This window comes from Tympanuchus pallidicinctus, unplaced genomic scaffold (assembly GCF_026119805.1).
Source record: "Tympanuchus pallidicinctus isolate F22 unplaced genomic scaffold, pur_lepc_1.0 scaffold17, whole genome shotgun sequence".
NCBI lineage: Eukaryota > Metazoa > Chordata > Aves > Galliformes > Phasianidae > Tympanuchus > Tympanuchus pallidicinctus.
The window spans coordinates 8,854,192-8,879,536 of NW_026294690.1; the positions used below are offsets into that span (position 1 = coordinate 8,854,192).

The 25,345-nt window shown below is 51.8% G+C and overlaps 2 protein-coding genes across 3 annotated transcripts; both read right to left on the reverse strand.

The window, feature by feature from the left end:
* Window positions 1-2,270: 2,270 nt before the first annotated feature.
* LOC128078711 (histone H1.10) lies at window positions 2,271-3,694 on the reverse strand. The gene has a single exon (XM_052679211.1). The coding sequence runs from the start codon at window positions 3,554-3,556 to the stop codon at window positions 2,909-2,911; it is 648 nt and encodes a 215-aa protein (XP_052535171.1). The 5' UTR covers window positions 3,557-3,694; the 3' UTR covers window positions 2,271-2,908.
* A 3,240-nt stretch (window positions 3,695-6,934) lies between these two features.
* Window positions 6,935-25,273, reverse strand: RAB7A (RAB7A, member RAS oncogene family). 2 transcript variants are annotated; one of them, XM_052679213.1, is made up of 6 exons: window positions 25,141-25,273; window positions 11,014-11,074; window positions 9,818-9,944; window positions 8,787-9,005; window positions 8,058-8,186; window positions 6,935-7,889 (listed from the first exon to the last, which is right to left on the reverse strand). In XM_052679213.1, the coding sequence occupies exons 2-6, from the start codon at window positions 11,064-11,066 to the stop codon at window positions 7,794-7,796; spliced, it is 624 nt and encodes a 207-aa protein (XP_052535173.1). In that variant the 5' UTR covers window positions 11,067-11,074; window positions 25,141-25,273; the 3' UTR covers window positions 6,935-7,793. The 2 variants fall into 2 exon arrangements, with proteins under 2 accessions (XP_052535173.1, XP_052535174.1); XM_052679214.1 differs by lacking the exon at window positions 25,141-25,273 and adding an exon at window positions 12,099-12,120.
* Window positions 25,274-25,345: the final 72 nt, after the last annotated feature.

Consider the following 25,345-nt stretch of genomic DNA (forward strand, 5'->3'; position numbering starts at 1 on the left):
GGAACAGCTGACACAGATGGGGGCGGGTGGAGGCCTGTGTGTAATGGGGGATGTTTACTCTGACACCCTTTTCCTTTCTTGAGTGTTCGAGGGTTACTGCTGTGATGGCACAGCAAGCCAGAGCTGCTGCATACCCTCATGCTTGGCTGGGGGAGAAGGGCTGTAGGAAGCTTCCCCCACAGTCAGGGCTAGGGTTTGGCCGGGTCTGAGGTGTGCATTCCAAGTTGTGGGTCAGGACTGGAGCTGCTGGACTCAGCAAAGGAACAGCTGTCCTTTCTTTGGCCTTTAAGTGCTGCCCAGTGAGTGCTGCACAGCAGGTCCCCCGGGGCAGGGCAGGCACAGGGGTGTGTTGGGCTGGCTGAGTGCTGCATAGCAGGCCTGGGGCTGAGCAGCTCAGTAGCAACTGTGGTCATCCCCCGACTGCCGGTGGCTGAGGTGATGGGGAGATGCTGCAGCTGTAACTGCACCCCTGGCAGCTGGGTGAGAGCTGGGCACTGCCAGCCACATGAATGACAGCCTGGGAAAGCCTGGCTGCTGGCAGACAGAAAGGAAATCGCGTCTGTCCAGCCTAGCATTACTGAAGGGCTCAGCCTGTGGTGTCTCCTTATCTTCACATCTGAACAGCAGTGTGACCACTGGGAGCACCTGGATTCCATACAATCTTCATCAAGCGGCTGGGACAGACCTCCAGAGCTGCAGCTCCGGGTACTGCTGGATGCCTCACGGCACCAGAGCAGCTGAACTCAGAAAAGGTGCTGGGCTCAACTACGTGGAGCTTCTGAGGTCGTGCAAGCCTCAAAGCCTGCACATCAGCCTCTGCTTCTCTGTGAGGAGAGCTGGGGACTGCAGGGCTCTCTCCTCCACTGCCTCCCCTTGGGCACACTGCAGCCCGAGGGGGAGATGGGTGCAGGAACATGGAAATTGAGCTTCTCTGTGCTGCAAAAGCTCTCTGCCTTCATACCGCAGAGCTGGACCTTGCTGCAGTCCTCTTGGGGTGAGGTTGGTGCTGCCTGCCCTTGGGAGTCCTGGCTTTGCCCCCAGAGGCAGGCCCTACGGGCTGGCAGCATCTGTGGGATTGCACAGAGATGCCGTGGCTCCAGCAGTCTTGAGCTGGGCAGCAGGACGCTGCCAGCCCCTCTGCCCCAGGGCTCTGGCTGGGCCAGCAAGGTGTGCTGGGGCACAGAGCATCGCCTCTGTCTGCCCTTTGCTGTCTGGGCTTGGGCTCCACTCCCCTTTGCCTCTGCACCGCACTACTCAGGAATGTCAGCAGTGCTTTATCTATTTCTATCCGTCTGCCCAGCAGTGTGCTTGAAGGGTCACTGCTGTAGGCAGCAGAGCAGGAGGAAGCAGGGACACCCTGCTGCTGGCACACAGCCTGCTCCAGGGAACTGCAAGAACCTTTGAGTGTGGCTCTCCTCCTGCCGGAGGCCAACCAGCTCGGTGATGGCATTCCCTCTGCTCCTCCAAAACCTGCAGTGTCATCTATTGACTGAGGAGACAACTGCAGCTCTGCGCCGAGTGCAGCAGCTCTCCCAGCATCTGAGACGGCTGGCAGATAGCCAGCCTCGGTGTGACTGTGCCTGCCTGACCCAGCAGCTGCGTCCTGAATGCAGATCTGGAGAGCCTCCCAGAATTCACACATCTCTGTTCACCCTGCTGCCGGCCATCAGATACTGGGCACCCTGGGGATACCGGCTTCATACCCATGCAGCAGCTCCTTGAGGTGCAGCGTGACCCCACTGCCCCTCCTTGCTGCCCCGGCCCCGCCATGTTCATGGTGCAGGAGCTGGGAGGTGTCTCACAGGGCTGAGTTCCCGAGGACCCAGTGGAACAACATGGCCCAGATCCCCGGCAGAGCTTTATGCAACCTCCCTGCTGCGAGCTATAAATAGGCACAGCCGATGGAGGGGCGGCTCACTCTGCACCGATGCCAACGGAGCCATCGGTGCCTGCACGCAGCTGCAGCTCCTGGGGGAGATGCTCCCGTGCGGTGCCAGGCAGTGAGGGGGGGGGTGATGGAGCCCCGGAAGGCCTCGAGCTGCGCTAGGGGTGATGCTGCACCGCTGAGCCCCCCCCTCGCTGCTCCAGGCGCTTTGCCAATGACAGCTGCGGGCCGGGCCTCTCTTCCCGCCAGGGGAAATCCCCGATGCCTTTCGTGCGGTGCCGCAGCCCCCGGAGCCTGCAGGGAGCACATCACCACCGCTCCGAGTTTTTTATCAATTTATTTGAAACGACGTCAAATTGGAAAAAAAAAAAAAAAAAAAAAAAAAAAAAAAAAAAAAAAGTCTCCCACCCTCAAAAAAAAAACGAAACCCAACCCCAAAAACGTTTAGAAAAAAAGAAAAAAAAAAACGAACCAAAATTAAAGGCCATTAAGACGCGACCTGACCGCCAGGCCGGGAACCCCCACCGCCGGGGGCCGCTCGGACGCGCGGGCCCTTTAAGCGCGCCAGACGCCGCGGGAGCCAATTGGCGCCTAACGGGCGGTTGCCATGGCGCCGGGGGCCGGGAGCCAATAGGGGGCGCCGTGGCTTTTCGAATGGCCGCGAGCAGGAGCGGCGCGCCAGGCGGGCGGGGCGAGGAGGGGGGCGGTGAGCGCCGGCCCACGTGGCGCGGGGGCAGCGGGGGCGCCGAGCGGCTGCTATAGAAACCGGGCGGGAAAAAGCCCCGCGAGGCGGCGGGGAGAGGGGCCGGGGGTGATCCGAAAGCGCCTGCGAGCGGGGAGGGGCGCGGCCGAAAACAAAAGGGAGCGATCGGAAAGAGGCGGGCGGGAGGAGCGGGGAGGAAAAACGAGGCGAGACGGAGGGGGATGGGGCGCACGGAGCGGCCCCCCGGAGTCCGTCCGCAGAGCAGCCTGCCCCGCGCCCCCCAGTCCGGGCGGGGAGCGCCCCCCGCGCCGCGCCCCCCCTCATGCCTTCCGGCCCTTGAGCGCCTTGGGCTTCGCGGACTTCTTCACCTTCTTGCCCCCGGGGGACGCGGCTCCCTTCTTAGCGGCCTTCTTGGCTTTGTCCTTCCTGGCCGCCGCGCCGCCCGTTCCCTTCTTGTGCGATTTCTTCTCGGCCTTCTGGCTCTTGCCCGCGGGTTTCTCCGCCCGCCGGGACGCGGCGGCCGTCGCCTTCCTGGAGGCTCTATGCGCGCCGCCGCCCGCTGCCCCGTCCCCACCGCCCTCCAGCTTCTTTTTGTTAAGCTTGAAGGAGCCGTTGGCTCCGGTGCCCTTGACCTGCAGCAGCGTGTCGTTCTGCACCAGCGCCTTAATGGAGTACTTCAGGTAGGTGCGCCCATTCTGCTGATCGAACCACGCCACCTTCTTGGCCTCGTTGTAGATCTTGGCCAGCGAGGAGCCGTTGCGCTCGCCCAGCTTGCGGATGGTCTCCACCACCAGCTGGCTGTACTTGCCCGGCTGGTTCTTCTTCTTGTTGTTCTTTCTTTTCTTCGATGGCGATAACGAAGAACCGCCGGCTTTCGCCTTCTTAGAGGCCGCTTTCTTCTCGGCGGAGATCGGTGCCTCCTCCGCCTCGGTCAGGGGCAGATCGCCTTCTTCCAGTTCCACCGACATGGTGCCGGGGGCCGCGGGACGGAGGCGGGAAGCGGGCGGGCACAAGCGGCCGCGGCGTGGCGGGGCCCAGGCCCTACGCGCTGCTCTCCGACTCCGATCCGCTCCGCGCCGCCGCCGCGCACTGGCGGGGCGGGCGCCTTCGCCTCCCTTATATGGGCGCTGGGCGGACCGCGTTGAGAACAACAACAGCCTGGTCCGCCGCCAGCTCCCACTTGTGCTTCTTGGGGCCCTTCCGTGGGGCTCCTGCGCCTCCGCTGGCGCCCCCCGCCCCGCTCCACCCGCGCCGCGCCCCCCGCCCCGCCGCCTCCCCACACGCCACCGCCTCCGCGGCCCCCTCCCGCCGCCCTCCGCAGCGATTTGGGGAGCGCGCCCGGCACGGCGATGGGTATGAGGAGGGGGGCACTAGATGCGACGGAGGCTGGAACGTTGCGGCGGCCACCCCGCGCCGCCCCTCCGCCGCCGTCTGCGGCCGGAGAGGGGCCGCCGCGAGCGGAGAGCGTTGCGGGGCGGCGGGGGGCGGTGGCGGAGGCGCTGGGCCCTGGTTCCCGCGGGGAACTAACACAGGGAACGCCCTCCCGCGGCCACCGGCTGCAGCGCGGAGCCGCCTAGCCGACGCCGGGGGTCCCCGCCCAGGCGGAGGGGGCCGCCCCCCCGCCGCCCCCCACCGCGCTGCCGCCCGGACGGGGCCCCCAGAGGGGTGGGTATCAGCGCGAAGGACAGGGGGGCGGGGGGCAGCAGCGGTGCTACGAGGGGTCCGCCTCGTAATACACCCCCCCGGCAAATTCCAGCTGCGAACCGAAGCTCGGGGTGGCGAGGGGGGGAAGGGACGCGAATCGACCGCAGGGCCGGGCCTGAGGGCGGGGGGCCTCTGCTTCAACTCCTGGGGAAGCGCGGGGGTGGGGGGGGGCGTGTGCCCCCAACGCAGCCGAGCCAGGAGCTATGGCGGCGCGGGGAGAACACGCTTCCCCCCGGGAGTCCACACGACGCTGTGCCGCACCCCCACGCCCATACACGTGTGCGCGCCCCGCATTCACACATGCGCGCACACGCGCGCATAAGCCCGCAGTCAGCCCCTGCCCGCACCGCCTCGGCGTCACCTCCCCTTCTCCCGGCACTGCTCCGCCATTTCCCTGCCCTCGCCCCCCGCCGCCAGCCCGCGCTCCCCGGACCTTCCCTCCCCCTGGCCACGCACGATCCCCGCGCGAGGCCTCCCCATGGGAGTGTCCCCACCCCGCAGAGCCCCCCCGAGGGAGCACAGCGCTGGGATGGACGCACAGCCCCTTGGAAGGGGGGGGAGGGGGGCTTTCGCGGCCCTGCAGCCCCCGGGGCACTGCTGCGCTGAGTTGGGGCCGGATTCAGCCCTCAGTGGAGCCGGGTGTAGTGGGCAGATTGCCGCGGGTGAGAAGGAGCACACAGATACAAAGAGGACCTGGGGGCATCCGTGTGTGAGCTCTGTGAGCTCCTGAGAGATGGTAGAGAACAGGAATACAGATTTATCAGGATAGGATTTAAATACAGTGTAGCTGCACAGAGTCTGGTGGAAGACCGCCTGTCCTTCTCCCCCCTTCCTCCCCCCTCCCTCCCCGCTTTCTCCATGCTCTTCTTATGCACATAAACACAGCACAAATACATACATGTACCCAGAGTAGTCATACAGGCGTGTATCTGTGCTGTAGGCATCCATCCATCCATCCATCCATCCATCCATCCATCCATCCATCCATCCATCCACACACAATATATTTTCCTGTGAGTATGCATGTGTTGTGTATAGTGCTTATACATCTAATATACTGCTTATAGGCGTAACTGACTCTGCATGTGTCCATATTTTCTATCCACCTCACTCCTGCACCACCCACCCATGTGTGCATACATATCTGATGTGTGCAAATAGAGCCCATAAAGGTGTTTGCATCCATCTAGCTCTGTACATAATCAGACACTTCTAATTAAACTGAAGCATGCTGACACAGGGGCTGTGTAGACAGCAGAACACACACAGGCACCTGCGGGCTTCTTTGTGCTCTAGTATGCCCTGCTCTGTGGCTCTCCACGTACACATAACCCCGTGCACATACACATATATGTATGCATATTTACTCACACAATATATACATTATAGTTTGTGTAGATGTGTTGATATATGTCAGAACACACACAGACTTCAGATAAATGCATTTCCATGTACCCCAGGCAGGCAGAAGCATGTCTGTGTGCCCTCATTTCCACAGGTGCAGCCAGGCTGTGTTCACAGCTGGGTGTTGTGGTTGAGGCCATTGAGGGCTGCAGGTGCATGGGGACAGGGCTGATGCTTCAGCAGAGAAATGGCTTCCCCTCAACACAACGTGCGCTGCAGGGACTATCAGCCCAGCCAGCATCAGCCTGCGCAGGCATGAGGTGATGCTTTCAATGGCAACCAGCACAAGGCTCGAGTTCCTCAGAAAGATGCAGTCCCACCAGGACACAGCTATTGCAGGGCAGTTGTTTGAAATGGATGTGGACAGCAACAGCCAGTCAAGCAAGAGAAAAGCGTGCAAGGATAAAGCCACAAAGTAGGATACAGAACACAAAGGCTGTTAGAAGTCCCTTGAAATAACTGGCCTCGTTTCTCACTGCTTTGCTTTCCGTGTTGCTGGGGACACAGCAGTGAGCGAGGCAGCACTGAGTGCCAGCAGAGGTGGCAGCAGAGCAGAGGTCATGCCCAGAACCTAGGAACTGCACACCTCAGGGTGAGCAGACCAGATCAGGCAGAGAACCTTTGCTCAACCCAAGGAGCATGAGCAGAGATAGCTGCCCTACTCAGGTCTGTGGGGTCACCCAACTAAATAACGCCTGCCCAGCCCCCTCTTAAGGGAACAACCTTACAGTACAGAGGCTGCACCATTGAGGAGGCACCGGTTCAATGAAAAGGTGACAGAGGAGGAGGAAGAAAGCATGTTAGTGAAGGAAAAAAGAGAGTCAGAAACAGAAGTAAACAAGGAAGTTTGTTCTTGTTTAGTTTATTGGCATCATGTTTGTCTCTTTACATAAGAGCTCAGCCTACGTACTAGAATGTAGACCTCTGGAAAACAGGTAGAAGGGCTCCATTTAAGCAAGCTACAAACGCAAGAACAAATACCAGGAAGAAAGGAAGAGAGAGAACAGGGACTAGAGTGCCAAGTTTCCCCATACCAAAAAATCCAGATTAGCAGTCAGTAAGAAGAAAAGGAAGATCCATAGTCCAGGTCGTTCATTCAGACACAGCTACCATAACCCGGGTGGGAGAGGAGCTCCTTCCACAGCGCAGAGAGCCACTGCAGCACCCCAGCTCCGGCTCCTTCTCATACTCAATCCAGGACATTAGGAGTTAAGCAGGAGGAGAGGTGAACAGTGAGGTCATTTCATAGCTGTATTTAATTTTAAACCCAATAATCCAGTGTGCATGTCAATGCTGTTATGCAAATCTCAGAATTTAGATACAAGGTAGCCAGACAGATTTTCCAGAAGATGAAGCCTCTCGGCCTCAGAACAAGACGACTTACATAGTTCATCTCTACTGTACAGAATACTGCCTCTATCTGGACTCTGTGTCGCTAGCACACCACAGCTCACAAGTGTCCTCCTCACTTTCTACACAATCTGTGTTTCAGTACTTGAACATGTAATTCAGGAATTTTACACTAATTTATACATTTTTAATTGGTTGCATATATTAACATGTACTATAAGATTTCTCCTAAAGAAGCATTACATAATACATGGATACTGTAAAAAGATCTGATTAGTTAAAAGTAACAAGCATTAACAGAGATACATACAAAACTCAACCTAGTTAGACTGAGTGCTGAGCTTGCAATGAACTATGGGTAATCAGCCTTTCCAGTTGCAGCCTTCACAGGGGAAAACACAAGACAGTTAAAAATGTATGTAACTTGTTACACAGATTACCTGTAAACAGTTTCTCTCCATTGGACACCTGGAATTAGATTCAGTTCCAAACATACATACGAATTTCCATTTTAAACTAAGAGAAAGGCCTGTTACCATGAAGTGTGATGTGGATGGTGCGGGGATGTGAGCTCTGAAGTGCTGGGCTCTCAGATGCTCATGGGAGATGGGTGGATTTTGGCAGCTGGAGATGGAATTATTTTTTTTTTTTAATTTTCTTTTTAAACACAGAAGAGGGGCTGTGTGTTTGAAGGCCTAAGTGTGATATTTGTTTGTGAAGGACTGTGCTCAACCCCTCCCTCTTCCCTCAGCAGCTGCAGCTCTCCGCAGAAGCCTTCACTCGGTCGTTCTTGTCTAGTTTGATGGGTTCGGGGAATTCGTTGTAAAGCTCCACTTCGGTTTCCTAGCAGGAGGGAAGGAAGAGTTAATGCCACAGCTGTCCACAGCGCTCTCAGCACGCTGAGGGCCGGGGAAAGCCGGTGGAGAGCCCAAGCCTTCCCAGCCGCCTGCACTGGCTGAGCCCGGCACGCAGGGCCAGCACCAGCAGAGGGCACCGCCAGCGCCTTCATACCTGTTTAAGTGCATTTCGTGCGATCGTCTGGAAAGCTTGTTCCACGTTGATGGCCTCCTTGGCACTGGTTTCAAAGTAGGGGATGTTGTTTTTACTGTAGCACCAGGCTTGCGCCCGTTTTGTGGTGACCTGGGTGGACAGAGAGCAGCATCACCACCTCCAGCTAGACAGAAAGAGGACTTGGAAACAAGTCAAGGCCAGAGACCCCTCACAGCCAACTTGAGCTAAGGCAGCACAGTTCTAACCTCACTAGAACTATAGCCTCGATACAGAGCTGTCCCTAGCAGTCCCAGCTCTAATAGCAAAGGTAAGGCTGAGTACTTTTTTCCCACAGCCTTATTTGAAGCTCTATCATAGGCAGGGCCAACTTCTGCTGGAGCACCTGATAAAACCGCCTGCCGTGAAGCTCTCAGCAAGGATGGCGCCCAGAGGAGACCAGACCACAGAGGACAACTTGCTCAGGTACCTGCAGGACAAGGACTTGCTGCTCCCAGAGCAGTTATTCAGCAGTACTGAAGGAGAAGGAGCTCTTTCTCCTTAAGCCTACCAGGGAGCTGCTGCAAGAGCTCTACCATAAGGCAGGAGCACATCATACACAGACACCTGACCTCTCCAGGTAGACAACAGCCTGGAGAAACTCTCCCACCATTGGCTATCACGTGGGGAGCCACACACACACCTTCCACTCCAGCAATTCCCTAAAAGGAGCAAGCAAGTCACAGTACTCACTTGTCTGTTTTCTAGGTCGATCTTGTTTCCCAGGACAACAAAGGGAAAGTTCTCAGGATCTCTTGGACTGGCCTGAATGAGAAACTCGTCCCTCCAGCTGTCAAGGGTTTTGAACGTGTTAGGGGCTGTGACATCAAACACCAGCACACAGCAGTCTGCTCCCCTGTAGAAGGCAACTCCCAGAGACTGGAATCGCTCTTGGCCTGCTGTATCCCATATCTGTAACAAAAGACAGGGCAAATAAGCCAGCTCTGATCTAAGACAGACACTCCACAACTAGAGTATTTATTTCAAAGACTCTCCACTAGATGTCCATAAGCCCCAGCTAACAAGACAGAAGGAACATCAGAAGGTTCGGGATTTTTTCGTAGAAACCAGGTTTCACAGACCAGAAACATCCTTCTGAAGATGGAGTTCACCACTGCTGTGCCCAACCTGAGCCAGCTTTGGATCATTGTTCTAAACAAGCAAGACCAGCCATTAGGATCGGGTGGCAGCCTGCCTGCAGCACTTGGGTACACTGGGACAGCTCAAACTCCTCTCTACTGGCTACAGGAGGGTTTCCACTGACTTGCTGTCAGCCTCACATGGAGATGAAAGCATGAGATAACAGACACATAAGCAGACTGGCAGGTTATGTGGCACTATACCCACAGGAGTAAGGGCAGCACAAGTAGGATGATCTGATTAATGAGTCCTTTTCCAGCCCTTTTCAATTCCTGAGCACTACAGAAGAGCATCTTTCCACCAAGACAAAGTACACTGACAGCACCAAAAGCTGTTTGTTTTGAAATGAGGGTTGGCAAATCTGCCACTAGCTGAGCCCAGACAAACTGATCTCTGCTTTCCCTCATTCAGCCCACATCCAGCTTTTCTGAGAGAAGCTCAGCAGCTGCTGTGGCCAAGAGCAATTTCACACCAATGGGATTCACACCCAGTACACTGGCCCCTGCACTGCTCTGAGCTGCAGTGAACAGATGCTTCCACACAAGCATAGTGCAGACACCCTCCCAGCAGGAGTCACTGCTTACCTGCATTGTCACTAGCCTGTCATCCACCATGACCTCTTTTGTCAGGAAGTCTGCACCTATCGTAGCCTTGTACTGGTTACTAAATTTCTTGTTCACATACTGGTTCATGAGTGATGTCTTCCCCACCCTGTACAGAAAGAAAAAGAGACTAAGTAGGTTGCTTTTGCAACTGTGTTTGAATTGACCACTCTAAACAAAATGTCTCCCTGCCATTTACTTTCTACCATAACCTCCTCTCCAAGAGGGGGAAAAAAAAAAAATAGAAAAAAGAGAAAACACCCACTTCCATAAGAAGGGACTTTCACAGCAATAGGTGCTGAGCAATAGGTGAGTAAAAGCTTTAGCTACATAAGGATATGAAGGCTTAAAGTCTTGAGAAACTATCTTTCCCCATCAGTAACCTGATATTCAGTCAGGAGTATGCATCACTGAATGATCATAAGGGCAGCCTTGTAAGATTAAGTGCCCCAGCAAAACAACAACACCAGTCACCTTTAGCCTCTTCAGCTGGAGGAAGAAGGCTATGGCAGCACAGCAGCTGCATGCACACCTGCCAGGGGCTCGGAGGCAGAGAACCTCCTCAGAGAAACAGCTCAGAGGGTTCACATATACGCTCTGCAGGGCTCAGAAGCACTCCCTGATCAACAGCTTGCTGGGCACATGGTATAAATAAGTGCAACTCATGGGAGTCAGGTTACAGCCTGCACAGCAAGTCCCCAACCTGCAACAGTGGCTCCTTGCCCAAGAGAGCAGAGCAGTAAAGCCTTCCTTCAAGGGGAAGGCTCCAGTCAGAAACTAAGCAGGTGGCTCAATGTAAGCTTTATCTCTGAGAGAGGCAGAGCTTTAGGAAGTCACAAAAATGCCTATTACTTTGGGGTTTTTCTTACGTTTTTAATTGAAATGCTTATTTCACCTTCAAGCTTAACATCCTTGCAGAGAGGCTTTCCAGTTTGGTCAACCCATTTCGTTTCCCTGTTAAATGTTACAGAAAGTCTTCAAGATATTAAACTGTGGAGACCCATCAGGACAGAGTGCTGGGACATTATCCTCAGGCTGTAAGGTAATATCACTATCCAGGGCTAGAGAAGTCTCTCCTCCCAGCACTGCTGACTTCCTGCTGTGCATCCAGAGTTCCACTGATCAGAGCACTGCTCCAGCCAGGTACAGATTGGCACCTTAATGGCTCCCCCACTTACCCAGAGTCTCCAAGGATGATGACTTTCAGTAACACTTTCTTCCTAGAAGTCATCTTTTAAACTAGAAAGGAAGAGAAACAATTCCATGAGACTTCATCAGCACGTTATTTCTTAAGGCAGAAAGCAGTAAGCTTGGAGTCTGAGAAGCCAGACTGCTAGCAAGGAAACAGCAGTTGGAAGAGCCTGAGGCCAGACTTCCAGTGCAGCCTTGAACTGAAGCAGTAACCAAGCATATGCCCACTGCACTGGCAAGGCCAAGCATGACCAATAGTGACAACTTGATAACAGCAAGTAGAAATACACATTTGTCCTTGGATCCAGTTTCCAGGTTGTTCTCTGGACATTGCCTCACCGGATGGAGTGGAGCAAGCTCCCAAAACAAAGCTAGTTCTTATATGTGCTGTGAGATGTAGGCAGTGATGCACCTAGAACCACACTCGAGCTTCGTACTGTTCAGCAGTTCCCTAGAAAATGAAGCCTAGCTTCTTCTACCTTCCAGATCTGTGAAAGGTAGAAGCAATAGCTGCACTCTGTGAAGACACTGAGTCCCTGGAGATGCAGTGGATGAAGCAGTCACAGTCACACAGGACAGCTGAAATTGCCATGCCAGCTACTGCCAGGCTACGGGGTCTTTATGAGGAGATGTGAAGCAAGCTACTGCCACCTCAGCTTCCTGGAAGGTGGAGTAAGACTACAGTAACAAGCCTTGTAACATTGTCTGTTGCTGCCAGACCATGAGTTGCATCCTGCCACTCTTCCTAGGTGCGTGGCCATAAGCGTGCCACTAATAGTTCATTTAATTAGCAAGAGTGAGAGTTGGGCTCCAGAGATCTACACTGTTACGTGCTCCCAGATCTCCTCCAGGTCTGTGAAAAAGCTGCAACTATATCAGCTGGAACAAACAGGCCCAAATACACCTCAGCATAGAGAGAGCAAGTACGAAGCCCTGCTGCTAGCAATGGAGAAAGGCCCCACATCAACACTCCCTACCGTGAGGCCCCACTCCCCACATCTAGGAAATAAACAGGACAAAAATCTTTGTTGCTCAGGCTTCATCAGATCACAGACCCCAGTCTGGTACTGACCTGGTCTATGTGGGCTTCCTGGCTTTCCCCAAGCAGCTCTTCCAGGCCCTCTGCAGCTGAACAAGCCAGAAGATGGTTATACATGTGCTACTTTGAATTCAGAAAACCTCTGACACAGGTTTCATGTGCTAATCCCTTAAATAGGGACTTGACTACCCTAGAACTCTCATTCTGCCACACCAACATGCATTCATTCTACTACATAACTCCTACTCTTCAAGAGCTATTCCTGACTTTCACAGCTAAGGAGGCCTTCACTCTGACAACAGCATGAATACGGGCCTCTTCTGAGCAGCTTGGTCCTACGCGTTGCTGGGATAGGCAACAGCCCAGGCTGCAAGATCACTGCTACCCACTTCATCCTGCTGCTACAGGAGGGAGCATCGTCTGAGCCGCAGAAGCCTCTTACCAGATGTGGTATCTGACTGCAAAAAGCCTTTATCATCAAGCTTTGAGCAGAGGAAGAAGGGCAGTCTTTTAGACCATCCCACCAGGGAGTGTTGCATAAGCTGAAGGAGCCATCCTGCTGCTGGTGGAGGAAGCAGTGCACTTTGGACTGCACCCACCTCATGTATGTAGTGACACATTGATGTGAAACACTGCTCGGATAGTAACAGCCAAAGGCTGCTGAGTAAACAGCCACATCCCATCCAGAGGGTTCATGCTGTCCTTAGATGGCTGTCAGTAGATGCCGGAGAGCCTGCACGGGGCAGTTACTCTTGTTATTAGCATCCCTCCTTTCTGGCTGCCTTGGAGCTGAATGTCACCAATCGACCCCAACATTCAGTCCACCTTCTGCTCATGCTAAGATCCACACTTCAGCTCATCCCGTTAACAGCAGCAGGCAGAACAGTCCATGTAAACTCTTCCAAGCAGACTGCACCTCCTTTGCTTTCAGAGCATGTAGCAAAAGCAACCTTAGTGCTAGCCAAGCCAGGGAATTCTGCAGAACAGTTTGCCCATACAGAGTAAGAAAAGTAAGCAGGGCCTTGGAACAGCTGAGAGACAGTTACATATAGTGAACTGCCATCAAAAACATCTGCACAGGTTCAGGTCTAGTGTAATTGTCACCTGTTTTCCTCAGGATCACGGGTAAACAACTCACCCTGAAGTGACTGTCAGAACACAGCACATACTGCTTCTATTTTCCTCCCAGTGTTTTTAGTATCATTTGCCATCAGCTGCTACAAGCTCACTGCCTCCTGGTATTCAAAGCAGCTTTAGACAAGCTGGCATTAGTTCTCATGCTCAGGGAGGGATTTACAGCGCCCCGAGTTACAACACTAGCAGACTGGATCCTTAGTGCCCAAATTCAACATGGCCTGAAGTCCCGCAGTGAGGCAAGGGAATGCTGCTCTGTCAGGTCTCATCACCTGGGAAGCAGCTCACTGAGCTGCCACAGGAAGCATGAATCAAAGCCAGCCCTGCCTTCTTCTCATAGCTTACTGGCTACCCCATCAGTGTGGAGGGCCATTACTACTTCCCTAATGCTAGTCAGGTGAGGCACTCAGCTTCCCCCCAGGTGATGCACAGATATGAGGCACAGCACAGCAGGAGCTGCCTCAGCTCAGTGCTTGCTTTGGGCCACAAAGCAGGGAGGAGCTCCAGCTCCGCAGTCCCTCAGCAGAGGCCACTGCTCAGAGCTTCTCACCCCTGTTCTACCACTCCTGATGGATGCTGCTTCCAAGCCCAGCCAGCAGTTGGATCAAGCCCCCTTAAGAACCATCTCCTTACACATAGAATGAAACCCCAGAGGTGCTTTCTGCCATTCTCAGAGAAGGCTGTCATTGGAGAGCAGAGCTGATAAAACACATCTTTCAAAACCTGCAGATGTCCTGGAGCCTTCCCACAGAAGGCAGGCCTTCTAGTTTAAGATCAGGTTGATCTCTATAGCACTACTTTGCCATTTCCCTGATCCTTATCACATTCTGCATGGCTGAGCAGGTATCCAGCAGCAGCTCCAGCTTTAAAGCTGCCATTTGTGCTAAACAGAGGTGTGACTTGTCCTACAGAGATCTTAAAGATTCAGATGGATTGAAGAAGCCCTGATATCCTAACTGGAGTCTCTAACAAAAGAAGCCAAAGGCTCAAACTACTCCAGGATCACAACTACATACATGTCCTAAGCTATTTAGATCTCATTTCTGATGAGCACTGCTAGTACAAAACTACAGGAGAACAAGAATATAGCTTCTGCTGACAGACAGTGCAGGTTTATGTATCCATTAGGCAGTTAGTTCACATGAGAAATTTCTCTGGTTACACCTGCGAGAAGCAGGACATCACTGGGCCAAGCTGAGATGTAGGTTCCACAGGGTTCTCCCAGACTTCCAGTATGACAAGCTCAGGTTGAGCATCACCACAGTTTTGAGCTCATCAAATCGGTGGTATCCAAGGCTGAGACCATTTTGTAACACGCATGCAACTTCTCTGCTTTGTGGTATCTGGTGTGATTATTCTAGAGCAGCATCCTGCAAGAGTCACAGAAGCCCTTAAGATGGCAGTGTGTGAGCTCACACAGGGCTCCCATCCAGTCCCAGGAGCATTTCTGAACAAACACTTCCTCTTTCAGAGAAGTCCTGAAGAGAAATGTTAACATTTGCCTCAAGATATAGTTTTGTTTTACACTGTGCCAAGTCTCCCATAGAGAAGTCACCTGGATGACTGATGATAACACAGCCTACCAGCACATCCATCTAGCCTTGTTTAGGGGCTGTCAAAGCTCCATCAGTTGGGAGGCCAGTCAGCACTTTCCTCTCTCCTGGCTTTACAGCTGCCAAAGGAATGATGCAGCTCCTCAGAGGGGAGAGAGAAGTCTGTCCACTCAATTTTTAGTGCCTATCCCTGTAAGAAAGCAAGCCATTACCAGTGTTGGCTCCCATGAGGTTCAGCCTAGAACGGCACATTCACTGTCAGTAATATTACCACCTGCGTAACACTGGCCCACAAGAGCAGGAAGGAAGAACCCTCACAACACACCTGCACGTGTTGCTGACTTAGCTGGCCAAACAGAAGAATCAGGAACAGTCTGATGAAGCTCTGTAGCACAATTGCCTAGATGCAAGAGTAAAGAGTCTGTGCCAAATCTAATTAGACTTCCCTTGTCGCTTCAAAGCACATTACAATTGTCCTTTCATTGGCTATATTAAGACAGCTGTTTTAGCTCAAGTAGAAATGGATGGTTAAGGATTCCTTAGAGATGCTCATGCGTCAGGTGACAGTGCAGGCACTTCAATATTAATTAGGTTGGTGCAAGCAGAGAACAGCAGGAGCTCACACTGGCAGCCCACTAGATCTCTTATATTAGTTACACTCAGACAGAAGTAGGCCTTGTGATAGAAATACCCTGTTAAGTCACTCAGGAACAGTTTGGGTATAGAAGTAGCCAGGCTTGGGCAAGGACACTCAGCTTTATGGAAGATAGCAGCATGTTGGTTTTAAACCTGCCAATAAGCCACCCGAGCAGTCTACCATTGCTCCTTCACTATTAAACAGTTCAAATCACAATCTTAACCAGCAAAGCAGCCCAAGCCAATGCTAGGTGAACAGGGCCATTTGATAAGGAGCCCTCTGCTCCTGCATCTAGCAGCCTGCCATCTGTGCCTTCCACTAGGAGGTAGCACAAAGCTGAAACAAGACTATTGCAGCCCACTTCTCTTCCCCAGTCCTTTGGCAGGGACATTTAACACTGCTCAGACAAGGTGCAAACAGGAGGTGAGCAAGCACCAAGCAGACAAACTCACCGCGATTCTTCAGAATTCTCTGTTTTCCTCCCTGTCCTGCAGACAGGGCAATAGTGAGCAGGCGTTCCATGGGAAGATACCCCATTAAGAGATAGGCTCACCACAGTCTGAGCAGAGGAACAGCCACCTGAGTACTAGGAAAACCTTCTGTAAAGAAAACTTTACCCTGGAATTGATCAAAATTGTTCTGAAAAGCAGCTATGTACATTTCCGACACAGAAACGCTACCTCTGTTCCCTCTTCTCATGTGGGGGAGGTTGCAGAGCATTAAGCCTCCATAGCCAAGAGTTATTTTTATTCCACTTCTCAATGGTTCTGCATTTCTTCAAGGAGATTGAAGCTGGAAAAATGATTCAGAACCAGCTCACACAGAAACCATTTCTTCCCAGAACCAGAAAGTTTCCAGGGATGTTTGGCACTACAGGAGGTGACATCTGCTTGGACCTTCAGCCACTGAAGTGAGGGGCTCACTGGATGTTTATCCTGCTCTTACATGAGAAAACAGGAAACTGGCATATATCATCCACCTCATGCTCACACTGAGCCCTGCTGTGACTTTTTAAGCAAAGACAATGAAAGGCATCACGTCCTGGTAAGGCAGAGAGTCTGTGATCGCAGTTAGTTGACCAGGATCACAGCTCTGCTGTACAGAGCTCAGGAGGTCCAGAAACTCTGTCTTGACATCTCAGCAATCTCCACTTGCAGCAGGGCCTCAAGTAAGAGCTGAACACATCCTATAAACACAGTTCTGTAACAGCTCAGTTCCATCTACCTGGTCATGCAGAACATGAATAAGGTGTCTGCTAATGTAAAGCTACAGGTGTCAGCATGAGCAATTCAACATGACTGCTGATCTGAGACAAGTGGAGATGAGCTTCTAACATTTAATGCATTCTCCAGAGTGACATGAGCCCATGAGCAGAGCCACAACCCTGTGCTTTCAGCTGGAAAAAGGCTGAGAGCTGCTACAGGACAGTCAGCAGAGACTGTTACTTTTGTATGAACGTGGATTAAGAGATGCTAAATTGTCTTCAAGCAAGGAACCAGAAGTAGATTTTAAGTTCTGTGAGAGCACCTAAGCTGGTGTGTTTTCCTCACCAAGTTTGAGCTCTCTACGAGTGGAGCAAGTGCCTAGCAGCCTCACACTGAGGACAGCTACAAAAGCACATTTAGTTCTGGTAGCAAGTTGAGCCTTGCAATGACAGGAGCCATACAGGCAGGCAACCTCTCCTCCCATGACAGCTCTACCAATAGCTCAGCCTCTCCAGCTGGCTGAGAGCTTCCCATCTAGGAAAGTCTCACATCTAGCAAAGACATGTGCTGGCTTTGTGCCTAAGCAGCAAGTTAGATACATCCTGTCACTCAGGTAGAGAGTTTGCAAGAACTGCTCTTTATAAGGTTTGCCTTTCTGGATGACAGGCTCCTATGGAACAAGAAATGTGGGCTACCACAGTCCACATGGTCAGAAGTGCTTCCAGGCTTCACCAATCCACCACAGCAAAGCAGTCGGCTAAAGCAAAGTCCACAAAGGCAGCTGGCAAGCTATTCCTGTGACAGTTACACAGAAGAGTACATTCTACTGATACAGCAGCTCATAACTGGTTTCCACCTCCTTCTTCCCCACACATTTGTGTTCCTGCTGCAACCAACATATTCCTTCCTGCTGGTACCCAGCCAAGAGCTCACAGCTCATTGTTCCCTGCTCAGGAGCAGCAGCAGCTGGGCTGCCTGCTGCATCAAGAGCCAGCTTCTGTCCAGTTGGTACCTTTCCCAGCCCTGGGAAGCAGCAATTGCTACTCTTTATGGAACTGAGTCTCAACTACAGGTTACTTTTTGATACAGCGTATTACACAAGACATCACAAGTTGTCAAGCACAGGTACACTGTGCAGAGTCTGCCAACCCTACCAAGGAATCAGAAGGCAAAAGCTTCCCCTTTTTGAAGAAAGCCCAGGGCTTTTTTCACTGACACAACTCAGATCAAAACCGAATATTAAAACATGTTTCAGGATCCCAAAGGAATCAGCTTCTCGACGAGGGCTGGCTGCAGCAAACTCCCACCCTGTTCTGAGGGTGGAGCTGCAGCCTCCAGCACAGCTGCTCCAAAAGCAAGCTGAAGCAGCCAGCCACAGCTCAGTAATGCAACATGGAGCTTAGTGCACCCGTCTGCTTCAGCACAAGCAAGTGGTAAGAGGTGGTGCTAGCAGCCAGCTGAGCTGGTCCAAGAGCTCACTGCTAGATGGGTGCGATGCCAGACCTGTGCACACTCCTCCAGCTGCACACAAGAGCTCTGATAATTCCACAGAAGAGGACATCCCAAATGCCAGCTAAGTCAGAGCCAGGACAGAGGGAAGGTAGGAGCAATGCTGCCAGTGCCTGGTAGGAGTGATGTGTACAGAGGGATCACAGGACTCGCACATGAGAAGGGCTCAGCTCTCCCTGAGGTTCCAGCTCAGCTGGGGCTCCCTTAGCACAGCAAGCACAGATTTGGAGAGCACAACATTCCTGAGAGGCACTGATGCACATGATTAGTCGAGCTCAAAGCCCAAGCTTTCAAAGCCAAGTTCTCCAGGCCAAACCTCACTGATTCACAGCCCTGTTACACCTCCCGGCACTTCTCCAGATCAGAGTTGCTTTGGGCCTGCACAGTCCTGGAGTATTAGCTGAGGGAACTGAACAAGTTTGTTACTCTGGAGCTGCCACCAAGTTGTGACTGCTCAGTAGGAGTCTAAACAAGGCAGGACCTGCCTCCACCTCCACAGCTCAGGAGCAGAGCTTAGAAGCTGTCCCTTGTGGTTTAGGGAGCACTGCAGCCACCTTCTCTGGAGGAGGCATTGTGTTGATCTGATTACATGGTTGGAAAGTGGGAGCTAAGCAAGCCCCAGTTCATTTGCTTACAGTACAAAGGTAGATGTGTCTCTGCATGTTTAGTCAGACCACTTGCATGTTTAAGAGCAGTAGGAGAGGTCTGGAGGTCAGATCTCAACATCTCCACAAACATTACTTTACCTGGGCTGCTGCTCATTATAAGATTACAGCAGCATAAGCAAGCTCTCCCAGGTGAGAAATGCCCTGAGCCAGGGGAAGGGATGTGCAGCATCCATCTCCAGCAATAAGGGCAGATATGCTGGGCAGCCATCCTGGATAGCTCGCTTGAGAACAAACATCATCATCTCCACAGCCAGCAGCAGGTATTTTGAGATTGCAACTGTACAGGAAGGCCTCAAAATAGGCAATGTGCTAAAGCACATAGCACCAAGTCCAGGACACTGAGAAAACCAAGGTGCTGAAGCAGCAGTTTTCACACTGTACAAAAACAGCCCTGTGAGAAAGCCATACAAAGAGCTTCTCTCAGAGCTGGATGTTCCCAGTCATGAGGTTTCTTAGTCCACCTCACCCAAACTTCCTCCAGAAGGCAAAGGCCTCTCACACTACAGGGTATCTTCCTCCCAGGAATGAGAAGACACATAAGAGCCTCAGCAGACTGATAGCAAGAGCCTGAAGATTTCACTTACCCTCCTTTTGTAGGCTCAAGTTACATTGCCATTCAGGTATGAATATTGATGTGCCCATACCTCCTAGGAGGAAGCAGCACTCCGAGTCCCTGAAGATTTCAGGTAGTTCCCAGCTAGCTCCAATCCTCCCTGGGGATAAGGCTGTTACAAGAGCAGGCATGCTTGCTTTAACACCCCTCCCCCTTTATTAAAGCAAGCTCAACTTCCCCTCTTCTGCCCTGGGGGAGACAATCTCAGGATGTGGGAGGAGAGCTGAGCACATCCACTGGCTGCTGGGAGACACTAGGCAGCAAGCCATGCGTCTTGACTAAGGGCCTTGCCTGCACAAAGCATCTGAGCTGTACCAGCATAGCTTCCATGTTGCCATGCCTCTACCAGAACATCCTTGATGGAGACCTGCCAAAGCAAGCAACACGAACCTTATACAACTGAAACATGGTATGGTGCCCATACAGCCTGCATCACACTGCCGTGGCTGCCAGCTTGTTGGCACACAGCCACCTCATCCGTGGAACCAAACAAGTTTCAGGAACCTCTCTATGAATACTGAAAGCCCAGCACAGTTCCCACGTTAGTGAGACAGAGGCAGCTGGGTTATAATCCAGAAGATAACCAGTAAATAAGCCTGACCAGTTCAAAATACTGCAGGTTTGTCAGGCCACTAAGATACAGTGAAGTTGCTAAGTCTCCACCATCTCCAACTATATATTTCAAGTACTGGGATTAATTTCTTGTTTTGTTTCCAGCTTGCTAAGATTTTACACATTCCTATCATGCTTTCAGTTTTAGAAACACAGACAGGAGGTGTTAGATAACCTTTGGAGGGGTAAGCAAAACACAGATCTTAGACCTTGCCACTGGTACTCAAGCCTTATTTTATCTACTCCTGGCTGCTATAGTTTTCCCAGTTCCTAGAGGCTGGGCAGGAAACAAGTAACTGAGAAGGCTTCAACAAAGGTTCAGGCACTCAAGTCACAAACAATGGCATGAGAAATGGCTGCAAGACGATGCACCTCAGCTGTTCTGCTTTAGCACCAGGATCCTAGTAAGTGGGACAGGGCAAATACTGATGGGAGATCCAATCCCATACATGCAAATGTGAAGAACTACAAAACCAGCATTAACAGCAACATCCTTCCTCTTATTTCAGGAAGTCTTATTCTTGAGAATAAGTCTGCTCAAAGACAGGTGACTTCTTCCAGAGATACACTGCAATCTAAGAACTACACCTAGGTCTGTGAGCAGAAGTCCTGATCCTACTCATACTCAATACCTCTTACTATGCCACCGCAGTTTGCTGAGCAGGAAGGACAAGTATTACAGTCCCAGGATGGGAGGGAAACACCATGACAGCTGAGTCAACATCTAACAAGGAATTCCTACAGTGGAGATTGTTTCAAACTCATACTTTGCCCCTTACTCCCCCTTGCACAGCTCCTGCAACATTTACCAGCTCAGTTATTCTCTTATTCTCTGCAAAGGACTAGAACAGTTTCACTGAAGTGACTTGCATATTATTCATAAGACAGCACTGGTAAGCTACATCTTCTTGCCAGAGGGAAGATCAGGGCTAGGGATGCCTTTGTTGCAGCTGTCTCACCACTCACGCTCAAGCCAATATTACCACAGTGCCAGATTGCAGTTCAGATACATTAGCAGTATCCAGGAGTCAAGTTGAGGAGAAACCTACAGAGCCAAGTGACTCAGCCCACTTGGAAGAGATGAACACCAAGCAGGCTACCATTCAAGCTGCTTTCCAGCAAGGAGAGACCCAGTGTTTGGTAAGGACTCATTAGATAAGACTGGCAGTCCCACCAATCAAAGTCCAGTACTCCACAGCCAGGAAGCCTCCAAAGGCAAGCTCCAGCTATCTGCCTTCACTTTCACCCACTGCTTAACTAGTCCAGCTAGTCTGCCAGGTGATCAAAGCTGCAACATGCAGTGAGCTAGTACAGGCTCCAGGAGTTTTCCTTGAGTAGCTACATAAAGATCTATCCATTTATTTTAGGAATTTCTGCTTAAAACTCAAGCAAGCACAGTTAGATTATGAAACATCAGCTTCAGGTGATAGTTCTGGATGGGCAGGAGGGCAAATCACTCACTACCTCAAGTGCTTTCAAACTGCACAAATAGGATCCTTGGCACAAGTTTACACTGCAATCCATCTCAAGTGCAGTGCACCTTTCCTGAAGCCGCTCTGCCCTGTGAGAACAGTCGTGCCCTCAGAACAGGCTTCCCAGCGAGAGACGTCAAGGCTATTTGAGATCAGCTGTAAATCAACACACTTCTGTGGCCCAGACAAGCTTGTTCCCCTCCGTCACTGACCGAGCATGAGTTAGCAACAGCAGTGTTGACACAGCTTTCTCATGCATGGAGTGCTGGCTCTGGCACCAGGAAGGAGAAGCAGTCTCACAGGAGCAGCAGTAACAGCAACAATGACATCATCACAGCAGATCTCCAGCAAGCAGTAAATGCAGCAGCATGCAGAGTTCAAGCACGCTCTGTTTGTGGGGATGCAGCAGGAGAAGCAAGCATACTGAAAGCTAGCAGCAGCCATGTGATAGGAGCCTCCCTTAACTGCCTACTATTTCTGAACAGCACAACTGGAGCCACTGACCTTGGGCACTCATTTAGAACTTTTATTCAAATCGCATTTAAAGGGAAGTAACCTTTTAATAAGGCAGCTAACTGTAAAACAGCAAATGCTATGTTAGCTACTGTCATTCAATTTGTTACCATGCTCAATCCCGTTTTTGAGAAGCAGAGCCCATGTTTGGACCATTACTGCAGATAGCAACCTTTTACCCTCACAATTTAGTGCCACATCTTCTCTGTGTCTGAAGGCAGACTGCTACACAGCAACTGCAGGAGATCATTTTGAAAGGCTGCAGGGGGAAGTCAACCCAACTCCAACAGGCAATTAAACTGCAATTATCAAAACAATGCTGTGCAAAGAAGTGCTTCAGTATCTGAAGGATGCTGGATTGCTGTCAGACCAGCATACAAGGCATAAACATACTAGCACTCAGCCAAGTTCAGCACCAAGTTCATTTTCATCTGCACCCCCTTCTGCCAAAAGGACCTCAGTACCAGCAAGCCTAGCAAGTGCTTCAGAGCAGCACAGGTCACAGACATAGGAAAGCCCAGGAGGCAGAGAACACTGGTAAGCACCAAACTCTCTCTTTGCACACTCAGTTTACTTCTGTTATTAAAGAAATTGGTATGCTACAACAGGAGGGACAGCAACATCTGTGAGCCCAGACACTCCTAAGCTCATTCAGAAATGCAAACACCCTGTGTCTTATTCCACAGCCTTCATTCCTAAGCCCAGGCTCACCAAGCACCCATCTCGGGATGAAACATTTGAAAGAACATCCTAATCCAGCACAAGCAGTTTTGTTTACAGTCAAATGTTAAGTTCCACATAAGCTAGTCTCATTTTTGCAGAGAAGTCAGACTAAAATCTCATACATGTCAGAAACAAAACTATATATAGTTCTGCACAGATGGTTTGATCTTAATTGTCATGTTTCCTCAAGGACAAGTTTTGCCAGAGATTTGCTCTGACAGGTAATTCGCATGACCTTCCAAGCCAGCGGCCTTAAAGCAGTAGCTTTAAGAAGGTGCTTCAGAAATTCAATCTGGTAAATCTCTTTCCCCAAACATTGGTTTTGGGTAGAAAACAAAGGATGTTGTTTTCCTCAGATAAAACTCAGGAGAGATTCAGTAGCAGAGTTTGTATGCTTTCCGTTTACAATTCAGGATTCACCTGCTTCACAACACATCTGTGCTGCTCTGGACGGTGGCTGATGCACTGAATTTGGCAGAAGGGAAAGGATGACTGTAGCACAGTCACTGCAATAGTTATTTAAGCTTTTACCTTGGCACCTTTCCATTTTAAGGTGTAAGTCTCAGTGTGCCATGCTGAACTATTAATAGAGTATTTGAGGACACTGGCCACTGCACAATACCATGAGCAAAAAGAAAGTTTAATTTAATGAATTTCAGACCTTACCAGTTATACTTCATGCTGCAGGTGAAGAAAGCAAGAAACTACTAGTAGTTCTGTCAGAGTTTTCCCTGTTGAGGGGTAAGATTAACCCTCATCTCACAGGAATATTAACAGTACAGAAAAGGGCAGCACTCGGAAGTGGCATTATTAGAGCTACTTTGGGTTCTAAAGGCATGGTGAGCCTGCTCATTAGTTCATGGAGAGCAAGTCGTGTTCAGTCAGCTGTTGGAAGTCACAAGGAGGGGGGGAAAAAGAGACAAGTATACTTGTTCTTCCTGAAGAAGCACAGCAACGGAGTTCTGATTATTAAACAAGGAATATTCAAACAACTCCACCCAAGACAACCTCAAATCTATCTTTTAAGTGCAGAGTACATTCACTTTGCCAGCCCAGCCCAGCTGGAGGCACAGCAAGGCTGCAGCCTCTATCACACATCACTAGTACCACCACTGATCACACACAGAACAGCCACAAGGGAGCCTCGAAATCACAGCCAAGCACTGCATACTGCTGGTTGTGTACTGCTCCCAAAAGGAACTCCCCACTTCCCCAGCACTAACCCACACCAAAAGGCACAGTGCTAAGCACAGGTCAGAGCTGGCCAGCCAGGTGCTGGAAGCTTTAACATTTCCAATTCGTAGTTATAAAACAAAGAACAGCTTGCTTACAGTTGGGAGGACTTCGTTCTATCATGTGTTCTCAGTTTACTCATAAAAAAAAACCAATACACATCCCAACAACTCTGCTTATCAGCAAGTATTCTTAGCTTGCAAGAAAACAGTGTTGAGAATTCCAGCTTTTAACTTAAAGAACTCAGAGCTATTGGGAAGACTTACTCATTCTGATGCAGTTACCTCTCTCCCTTCAGATTACAGCAGCCTATTCTATTAATAACTGCCTTACTACTGCAAGAATTCCACTATTTACAAGAAGCAAAGCACACTTCTTTTTAAATACAATCATTAAGTATTTCTATCTTTATTAGCCTCAATATACCTGGGCATTAATAATGCATCCATCATTTCATTTACTTTATTACGCTCAGAACAAAAAGCACTTCCAACATCCACTCTCATACTGCTCAGAACTGAGTCAGGCTTTGCACATGCCGAGAGCTCCTTTCGCAATAACTGCCAGCTCTCCCAGCCTCCTGTTTGGCAGCATAAATCGCTCCCTAGGCAGCCTGCTTGTCTCAAAGCAGCACCCAGGCGCCCCCATCCCTTCCCCCCACCACTTCAAGCACAGCCACCACCCACCCCCCAGCATTATGGGCAGCCCCGGCCCCCAGCCCTACCCTACCGGCAAGGAGCAGCGCAGCACGCCACACACAACGCACTCTGCTTCGCGAGGGACCACCGCGGGCACCTCACAGCGAGGACACACACACAGGCCTGGAGAAAACGCACAGCCCAAGGAAGGCCTTCGTGCCGCCGTGCCCGAGGCGCCGGGCGGAGAAGCCCTTTCCCAGAGAGCCCTCGGCTCCATTGTTTCGGGAGAAGCACCGGGCCCAGCCCCGGGGAGGCGGCAGCTCGGCTCCACCGCCCCGGATCACCCTCAGGGCGGGCCGCTGCCACTCCGGCACCGGGCCGAGCTCAGGTGAAGCACAAAGGCGGCGCCCCCCTAACCCAGCCAGCCCCAGAAGCGCCTCCGGCCGCAGGGAGGGGCCCGAGCGGTACCCCCCGCCCAGCAGCGGCAGCTGGGCCGGAGCCGGCACCCCCAACCCAGCCCCGAGCACAGGCGCCGCGCCGCGCGCGCGCCCCCCCCGCCGCTCACCGTGGTGCGTGTGCCGCAGCGCCCGCCCGAACCTCGCTGTCCCTCCCCCGCTCGTCTCGGTCGGCTTTATCGGGCCCAACCACCTCCCCGCTTTCACTTCCGCCTCCCCCCCGACAACTTCCGGTCACGGGGCCCGCCCGGTGTCGCTGACGTCATCACGGCGCCGGGAGCTGGCGGGAGGGGGAGGGAAGGGCCGTGCGCGCGT

Excerpts from the sequence above, each read along its gene's own strand:
- RAB7A (XM_052679213.1), bottom strand. The coding sequence starts at position 11,066 with ATGACTTCTAGGAAGAAAGTGTTACTGAAAGTCATCATCCTTGGAGAC. Across the intron at positions 9,945-11,013 it reads ATCATCCTTGGAGACTCTGG|GGTGGGGAAGACATCACTCA; the intron begins GTAAGTGGGGGA and ends CTTTCTGTACAG. Across the intron at positions 9,006-9,817 it reads ACAGGCTAGTGACAATGCAG|ATATGGGATACAGCAGGCCA; the intron begins GTAAGCAGTGAC and ends CTTTTGTTACAG.
- LOC128078711 (XM_052679211.1), bottom strand. The coding sequence starts at position 3,556 with ATGTCGGTGGAACTGGAAGAAGGCGATCTGCCCCTGACCGAGGCGGAG.